This window comes from Sus scrofa, chromosome 7 (assembly GCF_000003025.6).
Source record: "Sus scrofa isolate TJ Tabasco breed Duroc chromosome 7, Sscrofa11.1, whole genome shotgun sequence".
Lineage (NCBI taxonomy): Eukaryota > Metazoa > Chordata > Mammalia > Artiodactyla > Suidae > Sus > Sus scrofa.
The window spans coordinates 91590952-91610446 of NC_010449.5; the positions used below are offsets into that span (position 1 = coordinate 91590952).

Consider the following 19495-nt stretch of genomic DNA (forward strand, 5'->3'; position numbering starts at 1 on the left):
GGAGAGGGCCCCGCCTTCTCTGGGGCGCTTTACACTCACCTGCTCCCAGCGCCCAAAGCAGTAGAGTTTCCAGCGCAGCCATGTTTGAGCCGAGTCAGGTGACAAATCCAGTTCGGGAGGTTAAGGGAGGGGCGGGAATGACGAGGACAACGCCTACTGCCTACTCGTATTGGTCAATGGAGGGAAAAGATGCAAATAAAGCGCCATATTTGTTTTGGTCACGTGACACCACCTCTAGCGACTAGCGAAAGCTAGGTAGCTAGGAAAGAGGTTATCACCTGGCTCAGGACCATCCCTCACAGTTTTGACAGCTATTCCGCTTGACAGGTTCCATTCTGCATTCGGTGGAGCAAGTGTTAGGAATAGCTGTATGCCTTGATTTTTTTTCCTTCTCTTTTCTTTCTAGTTTGAACTCAGCGTTTACTGAGCGCCAACCTGTGATAGTGCTTTGCCACGCCCTGGGGATACTCAGAGCAGGGAAACCAGTCCTTCTCCATTATTGCAACAAACACTTGGGCCCTCTTATAATCCCAGAACCCTACGTTTTGAATTCCCATTTTCTTCTGCCTAACTTCATTCATTTGCTCATTTACCCGACAACTGTTAATTGATATGTGTGCCTGGCCCTACTTTAGAAGCTGAATAAGATGCGGTCCCTGTCCTCAAGGCGCTCACAAGTTTAGTGAGGGGTGCAGGTCAATAATTAGGATGCAGTGGGCTAAATTATAAGATAGAGGTATGCACAAAGGAGATGAGAGCAAAGAGTGAGCAAAAGCCTCTCTCAAATACAATAATCTGAAACTGACTCTTAAAAAGTAACGATTTCCTAATTACAGTTGCTTTTACATTGAACCTTTGATTTGGTTTCCTTCACGTTTTTCTTCAACTATAGACTCTTACATTTCCCCATTACGTGCTTTTGGTTTGAGCATTTTCATTCAGCATTTTCCAAACTATTTCACCACCAAAGAGTGGTGGAAAAGTAAACCGAAACAAATCAAAGGCTCTTTTGCAAAATCTCTTCTATGATTGGAGGATTCTCATCTACGCCCAGAAAAATAACGTCTCTTTGATCCATTATGCAAATTTTTATATGTAGTGACAAAAGAAATAAAAGAAAAATTCCAGTCTTCATACTCTTCTTACTGATCTGATGTTCCCTCTACTGGATTCCGCGCACCCCCCCCGCCCCCCAACGGTGGAAGTTCCTGGGCCAGGGATGGAATCCTCGCCACAGTAACCACTAGAGCCGCTGCAGTGACAATGCTGGATCCTTAATCCCTCTGCATCACAAGGGAACTCTCTCTCCACCGGATTTTGATAACCACTGTATTGGGAAATTGGGATTCGTAGATTTATTTCATAGAACTACAATTCCCAGCAAGCAGCGGAGTCGACCTGGGCCTGTGCCTACCTTTGATTGGATGCTTGGCAGGCGGATGGCCCAACCAGCATTTCGGTTGTTGCTTCGCGTCACTTTCCACCGGGAACTGTGTGAGGGGTAGGGGAAACTTTGAAAGTTGGATGCTGCAGACCCGGTACTGGAAAGTTTCATGTGGCGGGCGGTTCGGGGAAGTGGGGTGCGGTCATTATTTTCTGCTCGCTTTCTGTACCCCTGGTGTTCCTATTAGGGGAGCAGAGAGTCACTCTTGGCTACAGGGCACGCCCCCTTAGGTCCTTAGGGATCTTAACTTGAGACCCGCCGCGTATGTGAAGGCGTCCGGCCTTCTTTTGTGAGCGATGCTGGGAAGCTGCACCTTGTTGGGAGCAGCTCTTTTAGGGGGTTCTGGGATGATGATTTCGCTTCTTGATGTCCATCCATCTTCGCAATTGCAGGTAGTTTGAGGTCTAGGTAGGGGAGCTCGTCATTAAAGGACGTTTAGTGTTCTGCCTATCTTCAGGTGACGTTGAAGAAGAGGTATTTAATAGCATGGGATCTGCAGTCAGATTCCTGGTTTCGAATGCGCGGACTCCACCGTGTGCTAGTTGTTAGAATTTGCTCAAGTGATTCAATTAAGTGCCTCATTATTCTTAATCTGTAAACTGGGTTTACAATGGCGCCTAATAAGGGCTCAAGAAATATATCTTATTGTTAATTCACAGTTTCCATTGACCGTCTAACGTGAGGTTTTTTTTTTTAAATGAGAGGATTCAGTTTCCAGGATTGAATGTCTTCCTTCACCCCCTCATTTACATGCGCGTGCACGCACAAGCAGAGCAGGAATTCAGTTTCTGGTTGAAGAAATAAGCATGCAAGCCATAACAATACGTTAATAAGATTATTGGACAAATGTGCTCACAGTAGAATGAGAACATTGGAGGGGAAGAGACTAAGTTGTGGCAAGTCTTTGTGGAAGAAAGTCAGGAAGGCAGAATGGTGCTTGTGTAACCTATCAATGTTATGGCTGGAAGGCAGGTCAGGTGAGACAGCAATTGCTGTTTTGCTTAAGGAATTGATAATGACTCAGCCTTGGTCTCCACATGCCATGCACCATCCACATCCTTTAACCTTCATTGCATTCCTGTGGAGCAGATATTTGAATTGTGCTTGTTTTTCAGATGAGGAAACTAAGATGTTGGGAAGCAAGTGACTTTGCAAGAAATGCCAGGGTTTGGGCCTTGCACTCTGAAATAGGAATGAGAGGGAAGTGAGGGACCAGTTTATGAAGACTCTTTAGGCCATCATTAAGAAGTGTGGAATTTATCTTGTGGTCTCAGGGAACCATGGGCAGTTTTAAAGGATGAGAGTAACAGGATTGGAGCAAATTTCTAGCAGGCTACCTCTGACAGGATTGTGACTTTTAGGTCAGAGGAAGAAGGAACTGCTTCTTCCTCTCTGGTTCCAAAGCACATTTAAATTCCAGTGACAATACTTACTGAATGACTGTGATTATTTGTGTATACTTCTCTTTCATTGTTTACTGCGAGTTCCCAAAGAGGAGGAAAAACGCTTAAATGATTCTTGTGCCTCAGAGCTCAGCAGTGTGTATTTATTTATTTATTTATTTTGCTTTTTAGGGCCACACCCACAGCATATGCAGGTTCTCAGGCTAGGGGCTGCATCGGAGCTATAGCTGTTGGCCTACACCACAGTCACAGCAATGCTAGATCTGAGCCGTGTTTGCGAACTACACCACAGCTCAAGGCAACGCCGGATCCTTAACCCACTGAGCGAGGCCAGGGATTGAACCCGCATCCTCATGGATACTAGTCAGATTCATTTCTGATGAGCCACGATGGGAGTGCCCAGAGTGTGCACTGAAGAAGCATCTGTGCAAGGAACACTTATTTGAATGGATCTTTTTTTTGGGGGGGGCAGGTTGCAGGGCAGAGGGGACCAGAAGCAGTTTGCAATAGTTCAGGCAAGTGATGGGAGTGGGCCTAAGAAGGCAGAGATAGCAGAGTTGGTCATTGTGAAAATCGAGGTAGTTTGGGGTTTACAGTTCTCCTTTTTGATTGAATTTATCAGTTTAGGTGACATCATTGCCCAAAGGTCCCTGATCTGTGAAAGCACTGGGCAATGATGTAGCGCAAGTCACTTGGTATACTTTCTATTTGGGAAACAGAAACCACTACTGACAAATTCCCTTGGAGAAAAAGGAGAGGGGTGTATTTTGTTTTTGTGTGTATGTGTGTGAGAGAAAGGACGAGGGAAGGAGGAAGACAGTGTTAATTTGATCAAGGATACAGATGTTAAGTAGAAATTTGGGCCTTGTATTGAAAATAGACAAATATCTACAGTCTGTCTCAGTATATACTTTTTGTTCCAAAACGTTACTCTTTGTTTTGGTAATTGTTTTATCCCCTGGAACAATGAAGAGTTCCTGTTTCTAATCTATCTGGAGGATATTTTGCCATCTGAGTGAGCCCCACAGCTTGTCCTTTGTACTCATTATTAAGGGAATCACAGTGATTCTATTCTAACTCTCTGAAGGCAGCTTTTTTTTTTTTTTTTTTTTTTTTTTTTCCGGAGAGAAAAATTGCTCTATTGCTTTGCCAGGCAAAGGAGGCCACAATAGGTTAATGCCTTAAGGACTGTGCCCTCTGAAGGCAACTACTTCCGGTGCCTTATTTAGGCCTGGGGGCTCAAGGACAGGAGTGAAATTTAATTGCATGTGGGAATGTCAGCAGCTAGTAGAATAAAAAATAATTTCAGGAGCTCCCTCTCTGGCGCAGGGGTATTGGTGGTGTTTTGGGAGCATTGGGACGTAGGTTCAATCCCCGGCGCAGCACAATTGGTTAAGGAACCGGCGTTGAAACAGCTGCAGCTTAGGTCACAGCTGCAGCTTAGTTCACAGCTACAGCTCAGATCTGATCCCTGGCTGGGGAACTCCATATGCTGCGGGGCAGCCAAAAAAGAAAAAAACAAAAAACAATTTCAGTTTGTAAATAACACCTGAAGTAATAAAATCTCATTTGATTCAGAGGTTTGTTCCGACTCATTGGAAAAAGATTAATTATGATTATCGACTTGAAGTAGAGTGTAATAGTAAGAGGATGGACCTCAGAGTCAGACTTCTTGGGTTAAAATTCTGGATCTACCATTTATTTTTTCTGGTAACGATGGAATAGCTAACCTTTCTAGGATTTAGTTTTCTCATAGGTAAAAATGGGATCAGCCTTCCTTACAGGGCTGTTAAGAGGCTTAAATGTGATAATTTATGTAACGCTTTGGAACAGTTCCTGGTATATAATAGGTGGTCAATAACTTTATTATTGTTATAGTGCAACAAAAGTAAAGACTTTCTGGCAGTGCCGTTTGTATATATGTCTTGAAGGTTAATTACACATCCAAATAAACTTTATAAATGCCTGAGAAATCTTAAAGATGCCATACACATGTGAAGTGGTGTTATTCATGTAATAATAAGTTTTAAAGAATTGTGAAATGTGTGAAATGCACATTTAAAAAAAGAAAAATTGGAGTTCTCCTTGTGGTTCAGTGGAAATGAACCTGACTAGCATCCATGAGCCCGCACGTCTGACCTCACTCAGTGGGTTAAATGATCCGGTGTTGCCGTGAGCTGGGGTGTAGATCGCAGAGGCAACTCAGGTCTGGCATTGCTGTGACTGTGGCTTTGTCTGGTGGCTACAGCTCCTGATTCAGCCTCTAGCCTGGGAACCTCCATATGCCAAAGGCATGGCCCTAAAAAGACAAAAAATTTCTTTGGCCGTGCCTAAGGCATGTGCAAGTTCTAGGCCAGGAATCAAACCCATGGCCATGGCTGCAGTCTGAGCTACAGCAGTGACAATGCTGGGTTCTTAACCTGCTGTGCCACGGGGGAACTCCTACACATTCTTTTTTAATTTTTCAAATTTATGTTATTGAAATATATTTTGTTTACAATGTGTTAATTTCTGCTGTACAGCAAAAGATTCAGTTATACACACATGTGTATTCTTTTTCATATTCTTTTCCTTTAGGTTTATTACAGGATATGATTATAGTTCCCTGGAAATGCATATTCTTTTCTTTTTTTGGGGGGGTGGGGCACAGTGTGTAGCTGTTTGATGGGGGATCTCAGTTCCCAGATCAGGGATTGAACCTGGGCTGCACTGGTGAAAGTACCAGGGAGCTCCCCAAATGCACTTTCTTATATTGTCTTATTTCTGTGTGTGCATGTTTGACAAATAGCTGTCTCCACTATTCAAAATATTTAGAAAGATTCTATAGCCTTCCTTTATTTTATCAGTAGAATTTTAAATACTGTGCATTTCATTTTGTATATGGAAAGGCTTGTAGAATTTTTATTTTGTAGAGTGTTTTGGATAGCCATTGCTTATGCTATTTTGCCATGTTTTTTTCAAGGTTCTTTTTCTTGTTGCTTATGCTATTTTGCCATGTTTTTTTCAAGGTTCTTTTTCTTGTTGCATCTTAAGGCATGGGTAGCAAGAAACTAAGACGAGTGGGTTTATCACAAGAGCTGTGTGACCGTCTGAACAGACATCACATAATTACGTGTCAGGTAAAATTTATTTAATTTTTCTCAGTGAGAAACCTTAAGTACAAATTAATCTTAACTGGACCCAAACAACTCCTAATTACCACCTGAAATATGAAACTTTAGGGTTGTAAAAAAAAAAAAAGATAAATGTTGGTGCTTGCTAATTTTAAATAACAAACCTCTTAGGTTTCCAAATTTCCAAATTTGATTTCATTTATCCAAATTCAAGATTTTTGCATTTGGGATGGGAGTGGGTAGAGGGAATGCTCAAGGCAGAAGGTGAAGTACACCTCTGCCATTATTTGGGATTCTAGAAAAGTTTTATCCTCTTAAAAGAAATTTTGTTGTTACATAGAAACAGGACTCAAATGAGGAGAGGGTACTCAAAATGAGTAATTTTTCTTGAAAGCAAGAAAAATTAACAGGATTATTTTTCTATAGATGGAGTGAGCTAAATATATATAGCAGATTTTGCATTTTTAAGGATAAGAATGAGGCACATCCTCTTAGGAGGTTAAATAAGATTTAATGTTCATTTATTTATTTTTTTGGTTGCACCTGTGGCATGCGGAAGTTTCTGGGCCAGGGATCTGACCCAAACCACAGCAGTGACAATTCTGGATCCTTAACCCACTGAGCCATCAGAGAACTCCAGATCTAAGGTTTTACGTTAGGGTTTAATCCTTAAATAAGAGAGACTTTCAGAGCATGCTGCAGTTTTTAAAAAATTGCTTTGCTTGTTAATGGTATCTTTGCCTCCTCTGGTATACATTTAAAAATCCTCACGTTCATACTTTGAAACACTCTCAAAAGTATGAAATTTGGAAATTCCCTTGTGGCCTAGTGGTTAAGGATTTGGTGTTGTCAGTGCTGTGGTTTGGGTTCAGTCTTTGGCCTGTGAATGTCTGCATGCCACAGGTACGACCAAAAAAAAGTATGAAATTTGGAGTTCCCATCATGGCGCAGTGGTTAACGAATCCAACTAGGAACCATGAGGTTACGGGTTCGGTCCCTGCCCTTGCTCAGTGGGTTAACGATCTGGCATTGCTGTGAGCTGTGTGTAGGTCGCAGACGCAGCTCGGATCCCATGTTGCTGTGGCTCTGGCATAGGCCGGCAGCTACAGCTCTGATTTGACCCCTAGCCTGGGAACCTCCATATGCCGTGGGAGCGGCCCAAGAAATGGCAAAAAGACAAAAAAAAAAAAAAAAAAAAAAGTATGAAATTTAACATTGAATTCCATAGTCAGTTTTATTCTCTCTCAATTATTAAATACTTCCTCTGAATGATCTCATAGCTTAGGAAGAAATTCATTTCAACCTGACATGTTCTGGGCATCTGTTTGTGCCCAAACTCCTTTAGGCACAAGGACAGTGGCAATAGACACCTGGGTTGGATTCTGCTATTACCTATTGTTACTTGATGTGTCCTCTGGTATATGCTAACTAAGTTGGATAATTAGAAGATAAAATCATGTCATGATGTCTTAGTTAATCTTAGTTAAGGCATTTTAGGGGGAAAATACTGTAAGAAATATATACATCTTTGATCTGCAATAAATTATGTTTTAATGTACACATGAATAGTTCCCATTTAATTCCAGTATCTTTGTTGCCCATATATGTTTAAAATATTCTCTTTGTGTTTTTTTAGGACTTTCTGTGTCTTTCCCCACTGGAGCTTATGAAGATGACTGGCCTTAGTTATCAAGGTGTCCATGACCTTTTGTGTTTGGTCAGCAGAGCTTGTGCCCCACCGATGCAAACGGTATATGTATTTTTAAATTATGATTTTTATTTTGAAGTGATTCTTTGTCTCATTTAAAATCTTTGGACGCAAAAGCAAAAATAGAGATGAGCACTTCTAAATACCGATTCTTGCACCATGAATTGGTCCTCTAATGAGAATATATGTAAGCAACTTATGTGGTTTATAAGCTTATGGGAGACAGTTTCTAATTATGGGAATGAAGAGGGCAGCAGGAATTTTTTTCTCTGTGGTTGGTAGTGATATTTCAAAAAGGTCATCTTTCTCTTGTTTGTTTGGGTAGCATTTGTGGATGTCATGATTAAAATATAATATATGCTTAATTTTAGAGTGGCCCTGCCTCTGTAATACTAACTTTTACTGTCGTCCCTTACTCTGCATCATAATGTACACATAGTGGACTTATGCTCGCTTATTGATTCAATGAATAATACTTGAAAACTTATCTTCACTCTTAAGAAGTGTTAAAGTCTTTCGTAATAAGCCCTCATCAAGTTGTGCTATTAGTTCATACTTTCTGTTTCATGACTTTACATTTTTCAAAATGTAGGTTTTGGTAGAAAATGTAGAGTGTATGGTAGAAAATATCTTGTTTTTGCAGAATAAGAGTTGCTTAAAAGTCTGTTCAGCGCTTTGCAAATGTATTTATCATGTGGGTTATAAGTTACCTTACTGTCTTACATTGAAATTTGGTAACCACTGAGCAATAGAGTAGGGTCCAATTCTGTGAAGAGGAAGGAAAGAATATTAGTGTCATTTAAAATTTTGAAAGCAGTGAACAGATTGAGTATTTTATTGTCGTTGTTCAGATTTACCTTGTGATCTGAGAAAAATACCTTAATGACAGAATAGTCAGAAGGAGAATTAGAATTGCAGTTAGAAGTTGGTAGTAGTCTCTGGAGTTCCCGTTGTGGCACAGTGGTTAACGAATCCAACTAGGAACCATGAGGTTGCAGGTTCGATCCCTGCCCTTGCTCAGTGGGTTAAGGATCCAGCATTGCCGTGAGCTGTGGTGTAGGTTGCAGACGCGGCTCAGATCCTGCATTGCTGTGGCTCTGGCGTAGGCCAGTGGCTACAGCTCCAACTGGACCCCTAGCCTGGGAACCTCCATATGCCATGGGAGCGGCCCTAGAAAAAGGCAAAAAGACAAAAAAAAAAAAAAAAAAAAAAAGTTGGTAGTAGTCTTAGCTTTGTTGTTCATTTTGTAACTTTGAACAGCTCACTTTGTTTTACGGGAGAAGATAGAGGGTTAAAACAGTATGCCATGGAGTTCCCATTGTGGCACAGCAGAAATGGATCCAACTAGGAACCATGAGGTTGTGGGTTTGATCCCTGGCCTTGCTCAGTGGGTAAGGATCCGGCATTGCCATGAGCTGTGGTGTAGGTCACAGATGAGGCTCAGATCTGGTGTGGCTGTGGCTATGGCATAGGCTGGTGGCAACAGCTCCGATTAGACCCCTAGCCTGGGAACCTCCATATGCCACAGGTGGGGCCCTAAAAGGCCAAAATAAATAAATAAATAAATAAATAAAATAAAAAAATAAAAGGCGCAAATGAACCTATCTGCAGAACAGAAACAAACTCGCAGACATAGAGAACAGACCTGTGGTTGCCAAGGAGGAGGATAGACTGGGAGTCTGGGGTTAGTAGATGCAAACTGTTACATTTAGAATGGATAAACAACAAGGTCCTATTGTATAGCCCAGGGACCTCTATCCAATCTCCTGGGGTAGACCATGATGGAAAATAATAAAAAAAAGAATGTGTATGTACGTATGACAGAGTCACTTTGTGGTACATCAGAAATTGGCATATTATAAATCAACTATACTTTTAACAAACATTGATAAAAAACCCTCAGTCTTTGAACATACACAAGTGATTGAGAAGGAGCAAGGAAATCTTTGTGAAGACTAGTTAGATATCTCTGTATTCCAGACAGAAGGTGATTGTGACATGGACTGTTAGTGTGATATTGATGCTGATAGCGTAGTTTCAATTATTATGAGAGATCCTTAGGAGGTGGAATGAGTAGGATTTGGTGACTTTTTTGACTATGAGTCGTGGTGAGGTACAGGAAAGTATCCGAGATGCTTCACTGATTTTGCTTTGAGAGACTGGGTGGTACCATTTCCTGAGATAAGGAATACTGGAAGAGTATCAGGTCTGAGTTGGGCAGATCATGAATTCAGTTTAGTACCTGTTGAATTTGGGTGACTGTCAACCTTTGAGTGGAGATGTGAGGTAGGCAGTTAAATGTGTGAACCTAGAGTTGAAGGAGAGGTCTGTACTACAAAGGTACATTGGGGCGTCATCAGCGTCAATATCATAGTCAAAGCCATGAAAATGAATGAGAGATTGCCTAGGAAGTATACACAGTAAGACGGAGAGTGTGCCCAAGATCAAGTCCTGAGTCTGGCCAACATTTAAAGATCAGATGAGACAATGATGAGTTTGAGAAGCAGCCACCAAAGTAGAAGAGAAGCTGGTGGAGAGGCATATCACTTTATTCCTCTTTATCTTATGTACACACTGTCATTTTTGAAATCTTGTTCTGTTCATTTTATTATTTTTGTGTTTTTTAAAAATTTTACCAAATCTATTAGTCTAGTAAGTACACTTATAGGGTCAAAGGAAGTACTGTGTTCTTAACAGACGGGGCCACCTTTATGTGTCTGTAAAGTGTTTCTTTGCCCACCTATGTTGTCTGATAGATTGTAAGCACTATTTAGGTATTTCTAAATTAGATGCAAATCACCTGCTTTTTACTCTAGCTTTTCTAGTTATAATCCATGGTTTAACTGATCTAAGAATTCAATAGATGAGATTAGGCAAGAGTGGGCAAATTTATGACTCCTAAGTATTAGTATGCTGGTCTTCCTACATCCTTATAGAGGCAGAAGAGCCTTAGACTTATGAAATTGTAAACTCTGGGTAGAAACTATGTCTGTTTGGTTTACCACTCTATTCCTAGAGCTTATCATAGTATATGATATACAAAAAGTATCTATCATATATATGTATAGACATATGATGTATGATAAACTCTATCATATATATGTATATATACATGATATATGTGTATCATGATATATGTGATAGAGCTTATCATATGAGCTTATATTACATATATATGTATCATGTATATAAGTGTCTATCATATGTATGTATAGTATATGATATATGATAAGCTGTATTCCTAGAGCTTATCATAATATATGAAAAGCTCTAGGAATTAATTAATATTTGTGGAATGAACGAGTGAATACATGATTGCAATCCTGTGACTTGACCTCAGTTTATTTGGGTAGGTTAATAAAATAGTAGTAATTTTTAAGGTTAGAGGTTGCAGAGAGGCACGTGTTCTTACACATTGCTAGTAGGTATGTAGTCATGTTGACCATATGTGCAAAGACCCTTTTTCCAAATAAGGTCACATTCACAGGTTCTGAGGATTTAACGTGGCTATCTTTTGGGGGCCGTTTCTTAGTCTGCCCCACCTACCTTCAGGCTGTTCTTCACAACCCAACTGGTTTGAAATGCTAACTTGATCCTGTCACCCCATCACCCTTCATTGCTCTCGGCCTGGACTCCATTCTTCAGCAAAGCTCTACCTGATTTGGTCCCTGCTTATTTCTCCTGCCTCATCACTTGCCACACCATGACCATGCTCCATCTTTTAGCCATGCTAAATGAACTCTTTCTGCTTTCTGTAGTTTTTGTTAGTTTCCATTTCGTCTCCTTTTGCTTCTCTTTCTTGTCTCTTTGGCAGGAACATGCAACATTTCCTTTGCCCGTTTAACAGCCATTTCAGGTTTTAGCTCAGACATCCAGATCTTCCACGAAGCCTCCCTGGATCACAAAATCCAGATCAGCTACACTGTTTCCATGACTCCACTTATCCTATCACAGTCTCTCTTAGTGAATTATAATATAATCGTCCAGTTTCTAGTCCCAATTTCATAGTCCCTAGTTGGGTATAAGTGCTATGAGGCCAGAGGCTCTGTCATTTATACCATATCCCCTAAATCTAGCACAGAATAAATAGTCATTGAACAAATAAATAATAGAGAGAAAAAGGTAGATCGGGGTTTCCGTTGGTAAAGTTTAGTATGGAGTTGGTTTATGTTTTTGCATAAATATGGAGGTTGAAAAGAACTTAATCTTTTTCTTGTTCAGGCTTATGAGATAAAGACACAGAGGTCGGCTGTGCCCTCACCAGCTTTTTTATCTACGACTCTCTCTGCTTTGGATGAAGCCCTGCATGGTGGTGTAGCTTGTGGATCCCTCACTGAGGTAAAGGAGAAACTTTCTAAACCTTCTTCCATTGGCCTGTAATCTTCGGAGCCAGGGAAAAAGAATTAATCAAAAAACATAAATTACTTCATGGTTATTAATTTAAACTAAATGAGAAATACCTCAAGGCCATGGTTCTCCACTCAGTCCCTAGGGGAGTATTAGAACAGTACTTCAAAGGAAAGATGGTCCCCCAAATCCTGGCTGACTGACTGAAGTTCGCTTAGGTTGCTCTTTCTTCACGTTAGAAACCGATGAATATTATGCACTAATATGAAACAATTTGGGGAAATTAGAAGAGGATCACTACTTAGTGTATTAGGAAAGAAAATCTGAAATTTTATTAACATAAACTTCGTGGGCAAAGCATAATATTCAACTGAAGTGAGTGATTTTTGACATCTTGTTCTAGATAAAATTTGGTTCTAGGAAGTAATAGGTTGTTAGCATTGATTATATATTGTTGCATAACCAATTACCCTCAAACTAAGTGGCCTAAACAACAAAAAACACTGATTTCTGTTTCTTTAGAGGTGGCTCAGCTGGGCCGTTTTGGGGAGGGATGTGAGCGGGCAGGTTGGCACTGCTGGTTTACAGGAGGTCGTGATCCCTCCCCAGCAGCCTCTCTCCACGGGCTGCTTGAGTCTCCTCATGACACGCCGTCTGGTCCCCAGGGTGAGTGATCCAAAAGAAGGCAAGATGATCTAGCGTTGATGTTTGATGTTGATGATTTAGCATTGGAAGTTACACACCATTACTTCTGCCACTTTCTTTTCATTAGAAACGGGTTGTTAAGTCCAGCTCACATTCAAGGAAAAGGAAATTAGACTCTACCTTTTGAAAGAAGAAATGTCAAAAATTTGAGGATATTTTAAATCCACAAAGTTCTCTTCCTTGAAAACTGCTCTGGTGTGCTTACTGGTCCTGATGTGGTGACTCCATAGATTGTGTTTACCAGGTAACTCCTAAGGGACTTGCCTGAGATTTCTAGGGTGATAGATAATTTTTTTTTTTAACATCCTTTTAAAATTATTTTCCGTCATGGTCTATCCCAGGAGTTTGGATAGAGTTTCCCATGTTATACAGTAGGACCTTGTTGCTTATCCATTATAAATGTAATAGTTTGAATCTACTAACCCCAAACTCCCCATCCATCCCTCCCTCCCCCACTCACCCTTGGCAACCACAGGTCTGTTCTCTATGTCTGTGAGTCTGTTTCTGTTTTGTAGGTAGGTTCATTTGTGCTGTGTTTAGATTCCACATATAAGTGCTATCATATGGTATTTATCTATCTCTTTCTGACTACTTCATACAGTATGATAATCTCTAGTTGTATCCATATTGCTGCGTATGGCATTATTTCATTCTTTTTTATGGCTAAGTAGTATTCCACTGTATATATGTACACCTCTTCTTAATCCATTCGTCTGTTGATGGACATTTAGGTTGTTTCCATGTCTTGGCTACTGTGAATAGTGCTGTTATGAACATAGTGGTGATTTATCTGTTTTTGTTTTTGGCCATACTTGTGGCATGTGGAAGTTCCTGGGCCAGAGATTTAACCTGTGTGCACTTGCACCCTGTGCCACAGTTGCGGCAATGCTGGATCCGTAACCTGCTGAGCCACACAGGAACTTCCTGCATGTATCTTTTTGAATTGTAGTTTTGTCCAGACATATGTCCAAGGATGGGATTGCTGGATCATATGGTAGTTCTATATTTAGTTTTCCGAGGAACCTCCATACTCTTTTCCATAGTGGTTGTGCCAGTTTACATTCCCACCAATAGTGTAGGTGGGTTCCCTTTTCTCCACACCCTCTCCAGCATTTGTTACTTGTAGATTTACTAATGATGGTCATTCTGACTGGTGTGAGGCGGTACCTCATTGTAGTTTTGATTTCATTTCTCTAATAATTAGTGATGTTGCACATCTTTTCATGTGCCTACTGGCCATCCTTTGTCTTCTTGGGAGAAATGTCTATTTACACCTTCTACCCATTTTTCAATTGAGTTGTTGTTTTTTTGTTGTTGAGTTGTATAAGTTGTTTGTACATTTTGGAAATTAAGCCCTTGCATGTTGCATCATTTGCTACTATTTTCTCCCATTCCAAAGGTTGTCTTTTCTTTCTTTCTTTTCTTAATGATTTCCTTTGCTGTGCAAAAGCTTATAAATTTGATTAGATCCCATTTGTTTATTTTTGTTTTTATTGCTATTGCCTTGGGAGACTAACCTAAGAAAACATTTGTGCAGTTTATGTCAGAGAATGTTTTGCCTATGTTCTCTTCTAGGAGTTTTTTATATTTATGTGTTTAGTTATTGCTTTTTAGAGCCACAGGTATGGCATATGGAAGTTCCCAGGCTATGGGTTGAATCAGAGCTATAGCTGTGGGCCTATGCCACAGCGACAGCAACGTGGGATCAGAGCCGCATTTGAGACCTACACCACAGCACATGGCAATGCCAGATCCTTGACCTACTGAGTGACACCAGAGATCGAACCTGCATCCTCATGGATACTAGTTGGGTTCTTTCTGCTGAGCCACAATGGGGACTCCCTTTCTCGGAGTTTTATGGTGTCATGTCTTCTGTTTAAGTCTCTAAGCCATTTTGAGTTTACTTTGGTGCTAGGTGTGAGGGTGTGTTCTCATTTCATTGATTCAATGCAGCTGTCCAACTTTCCCAGCACTGCTTGCTGAAGAGACTCTTTCCAAATTTTGCATTCTTGCCTCCTTTGTCAAAGAGCAATTGACCATAGGTGAGTGGGTTTATTTCTGGGATCTCCATTCTGTTGCATTGATCTGTATGTCTGGTTTGTGTACCAATAACCACACTCTTTTGATTACCGTAGCATTGTGGTATTGTCTGAAGTCTGGGAGAGTTTTTTCCTCAGGATTGTGTTGTCGGTTCTTGGTCTTTTATGATTCCATATATATTTTTGGATTATTGATTCTAGTTCTGTGAAAAATGTCATGATCGATTTGATAGGGATCTCATTAAATCTGTAGATTGCTTTAGATAGTATGGCCATTTTAACAGTATTAATTCTACCAATACAAGAGCACTGGAAATCTTTTCATTTCTTTGAATCTTTTTTAATTTTCTTTTTAAAATTTTTTTTTTCTCAGCATATAAGTCTTTCACCTCCTTGGTCAGGTTTGTTCCTAGGTATTTTATTTTTGTGTGTGTGATTTTATATATATATATAATATATGTATATATTATATATATATTTACATTCCTTTTCTGATATTTCATTGTTGGTGTTAAAAAAATGCAACCTAGTTCTGAATATTAATCTTGTATTCTGATACTTTGCTGAATTGTTTATCAGATTGAGTGGTTTTTGTGTGGAGTCTTTAGCATTTATACTTTAGGCTGTATAGTATTTTCTATATATAGTATCATGTCATCCTCATATAGTGACAATTTTACCTCTTCTAGGGGCATAAATACTTTAAACAAACTTTTAAAAAGAGTAGATGCTTACATTCTGATAGGCATGAATAAAACTGTAGATATTTTTCCTTGAAGATAGGGAACCTGTTTTGGGTACTACACCTTACTTTATTTCCTATCTTAGATTTAAAAATGTGTATGGGGGAGTTCCCGTAGTAGCTCAGTGGTTAATGAATCCGACTAGGAACCATGAGGTTGCAGGTTCAATCCCTGGCCTTTTTCAGTGGATTAAGGATCCGGCATTGCCATGAGCTATGGTGTAGGTTGCAGACTCTGCTTGGGTCCCGAGTTGCTGTGGCTGTGGTGTAGGCCGGCGGCTACAGCTCTGATTCGACCTCTAGCTTGGGAGTGGCCCAAGAAATGGCAAAAAGACAAAAAAAAAAAAACCCTCAAAAATGTGTATGGTCAATGCCTAGTAGTTGCATCTTGGGTAGTAGGTGAATGAATGAATGAGTGAGTGAATTAATCTTAAAAAAATTAGACTCTCCTATTACAGTGCACTGCCACCAGATGGTGCTGGAATCCTATTTTACATAATCTTTTTGCAATCTAGCTGGACCTTTGCTCAAATAGATTTTTTTTTTTAAGTGGTTTATGACATTTAAATAGCAAAAAAATTGAACTTTAGGAAGATTAACCAACAACTACTTTTCATTTTTTGAGTTGTAGAATAGTTTTAAATATTTTTCACGTAGCTTTTATTGATTCTTTCTGAATCCAAGAGGTAGTTAAAAACCATTAGATGTTTTGTTGTGTCTACTTGGCTGATAGGGAATATAAATACCCTGACTGCTTATGAGTAACAAGCTCTCTCTTTTCTGTTTCAGCTACACGTAGCTGCTTCTGTCTTTTTAGGGTTTTTCAGCTGAGGACCGGGACTGTTTCTGTTTACCTTTATTTAAAAAACAAACACAAATTTAGTATATATTTTATGTATACTAGATTAAACACATCTTGCATATGTAAGTTATGGACACTTAAGGGCCTGTAATCTAGTATAAGGAACAGAACAATACCAAAATCACCGAAACCAACAATACCGAAATCACCATGACCCTTTCCTTGGCCTTCTCTCAGAAAGTAAACTCTGTCTTGAATTTCTCCCATTCCAATACTTAAAAAAAAGTTGAACTATAGTTGACTTATGATATTATATTAGTGTCAGATTCTATACGTTTTTTTTCTCCAGTATTTACTTAGGTCTATAGTCCTCCTTTATCATCCATATATATAGAAATGTAGCATTTTATTTAGTTTTATTTATTTTTGAGCTCTATTAAATCATATAGCAGTGGTTAAATCATATATCTTTTCTATGAATTACTTTTTTCACTTAATATTACTTTCTAAGATTTATCCATGTTGCGGATAGCAAGAGTATAATTCACTTTCAGTGCTGTGTCATACTCCCTTTTGAAAATATGGCCACCAAATTTATTCATCCCTTCTGTGTGTGAACATTTGAGTTGTTTTCAGTTTGCTGTGAATATAATTAAGTGCCATGAAAACTGTTGTACATGTCTCCTGGATCACATGCATAGATATTTCTTTGGGGCAGGGATTAGTAAACTACTGTCCAATTGTCAAATCTGGCTACCTGCCTGTTTGAGTAAATAAATTTTTTTTTTTTTTTTTGTCTTTTTGTCTTTTTGTCTTTTTTTTTTTTGTCATTGTTGTTGTTGTTGCTGCTATTTCTTGGGCCGCTCCCGCGGCATATGGAGGTTCCCAGGCTAGGGGTTGAATGGAGCTGTAGCCACCGGCCTACGCCAGAGCCACAGCAATGCGGGATCCGAGCCGCGTCTGCAACCTACACCACAGCTCACGGCAACGCCGGATCATTAACCCACTGAGCAAGGGCAGGGACCGAACCCGCAACCTCTTGGTTCCTAGTCGGATTCGTTAACCACTGCGCCACGACGGGAACTCCGAGTAAATAAAATTTTATTGTATAGTACATCTGTATTCATTTGTTTACATCTTGTCTGTGGTTGTTTCTGAGATGCAAGGTGGAGCTGAGTTAGTTGTGATGGAGACCTCTTGGTCTGCAAAGCCTAAAACATTTACCACGTGGCCTCTGTCTAGGGTACCTGCCTTGGAGTGACTTGCTGGTTATAGAGCATACGTGTATGTAACTTGTCAGAATCAGGACAAATCGTTTTCCAGAGTGGTTGTGCCTGTTTACATTCCCTCGAGTGATGTGCACGAATACCTCTTGCTCCCTATCTTCTTGCCAATACTGCCTTGGTATTATCAGACTTCTTCATTTCTGCCCGTCTTTGTGATCATAGCTTTCATTTTTTGGATTAGTAATGAGCTTGAATAGTGTTTCATAAATCACATTAAGGTTCAATTTAAATACTGTAAAATTTAATCCTTGTCACTGTGTAATTCAGCTATATTAGTGAATTTATAGTGAGTCATCACCGAGATCCAGTTTTAGAACATTTCTGTCATCCTAAAACATTCCCTCATGCCCATTTATAGTTAATCCCTGCTCCCATCTTGAGTCCTGGGCATCCCCTGATCTACTTTTAGTCTATAAAATTGCCTTTTGTAAACATCTCATGGAAATGGAACCATATATTATGTAGACTTTTGTGTTTAGTTTTTTTCACATAGAGTGATGTTTTTGAGGTTCACTCATGTTGTGACATGGATTAGCAGTTTGTTCCCTTTTTCTTTTTTGGCTGTCCCATGGTATGTGGAGTTCCCAGGCCAGGGATTGAATCTGAGCTGGAGCTGCGACCTATGTAACAGCTGAGGCAACACTGACCCACCAAGCCTGGCCGGGGACTGAACCCTTGCCCCTGCAGAGACATTATTGATCCCTTGCCCCGCAGTGGGAACGCCACAGTTTGTCCACAGTTTGCTCCTTTTAACTGTTCAGTAGGGTTAATAGTATTCCCTGGTATGGCTGTAGCACATTTTGTTTATCCAACCATCAGTTGATGGGCACTTGGATTGTTTATAGTTTTTGTCCATCAGGAAAAAACTTTGGTAGATTCTTAGGAATGGAATGGCTGGATCATATTCTAGGTGTGTGTTCAGTTTTTGAAAAAACTGCAGGACTGCTTTCCAATGTGGTTATGCCATTTTACATTCTCAACAGCAATGAGAGATGGTTTGTTTCTCTACTTACATCCTTACCAACAATTAGTATTTTTTTTTTTTGACATTATTCTAGTGGGTGTGTAATGGTATTCATTGTGGTTTTAATTTGCATTTCCTAGTGACTAATGATAGTGAACACCTATTCATGTACTTATTAACCATTTGTCTGTTTTTTAAAATGAAATGTCTGTTCAAATCTTTTGCCTGGTTTTTTTTTTTTTTTTCCCCTTCTTTTGGCTGCCCTGTGGCATACGGAGTTCCCAGATCAGGGATCAGATCTGAGCTGCAGTTGAGACCTACACCACAGGTGTGGCAACACCTGATCCTTAACCCACCGTGCCAGACTAAGGGTTGGAACCTGCGTTTTGGTGCTGCAGAGACGCCACCAATCTCATTGTGCCACATTGGGGACTTCTGCCTATTTTTAATTGATTGTTTGTTTTCTTGTTACTGAGCTGTATTTTCTTTATATTTTTTATTTATGTTTTCTTGATACAAGTCCTTTATCATATACATAATTTGCAGTTATTTTCTTCCAATCTGTTTTCTCTCTTCATTTTCTTTCTTTTTTTTTTCAGTGCACAATTGAATTTATTGAAATAAAGATGTTCACAAAAATGCCTAAGAAAAATAATTATTCACAATTTTAATGGGTTAACACTGTCTTTAAGTGTATTTGCATAAAAAGCTGTCAAATTCTCATTGTTATTTCTCCTTAAAGGCATTTTTAATACCCAAGCTCTTCATTTTCTTAATGGTAGCTTGTGAAGTTCTAAATTTTGTAGTCTGATTTATCAGTTTTTTTCTTTTATAGATTGTACTTTGGTGTCATCTCTATAAATTTTTTTGTCCAGCCAAAGACACAGAAATTTTTGCTATATTTTCTTCTAGAGTTTTATAGTTTTAGGTTTTAACGTTTTG

The 19495-nt window shown here is 39.6% G+C and overlaps 1 protein-coding gene across 12 annotated transcripts in view; it reads left to right on the forward strand.

Moving 5' to 3' along the window:
• The window catches only part of RAD51B (RAD51 paralog B), a 708971-nt gene continuing 690937 nt past the window's right edge, over positions 1462-19495 (forward strand). For 6 of the 12 annotated variants that reach the window (XM_021099935.1, XM_005656349.3, XM_021099931.1 and 3 more), the window contains exons 1-5: positions 1462-1538; positions 5856-5966; positions 7597-7710; positions 11890-12006; positions 12538-12681. In XM_021099935.1, coding sequence (XP_020955594.1) covers positions 5883-5966; positions 7597-7710; positions 11890-12006; positions 12538-12681 — 459 coding nt within the window. In that variant the 5' untranslated portion in view covers positions 1462-1538; positions 5856-5882. Of the gene's footprint in view, positions 1581-1638; positions 1837-5855; positions 5967-7596; positions 7711-11889; positions 12007-12537; positions 12682-19495 lie in introns of those variants that run through there. The other 6 variants (XM_021099939.1, XM_021099936.1, XM_021099934.1 and 3 more) reach the window with 5 other exon arrangements.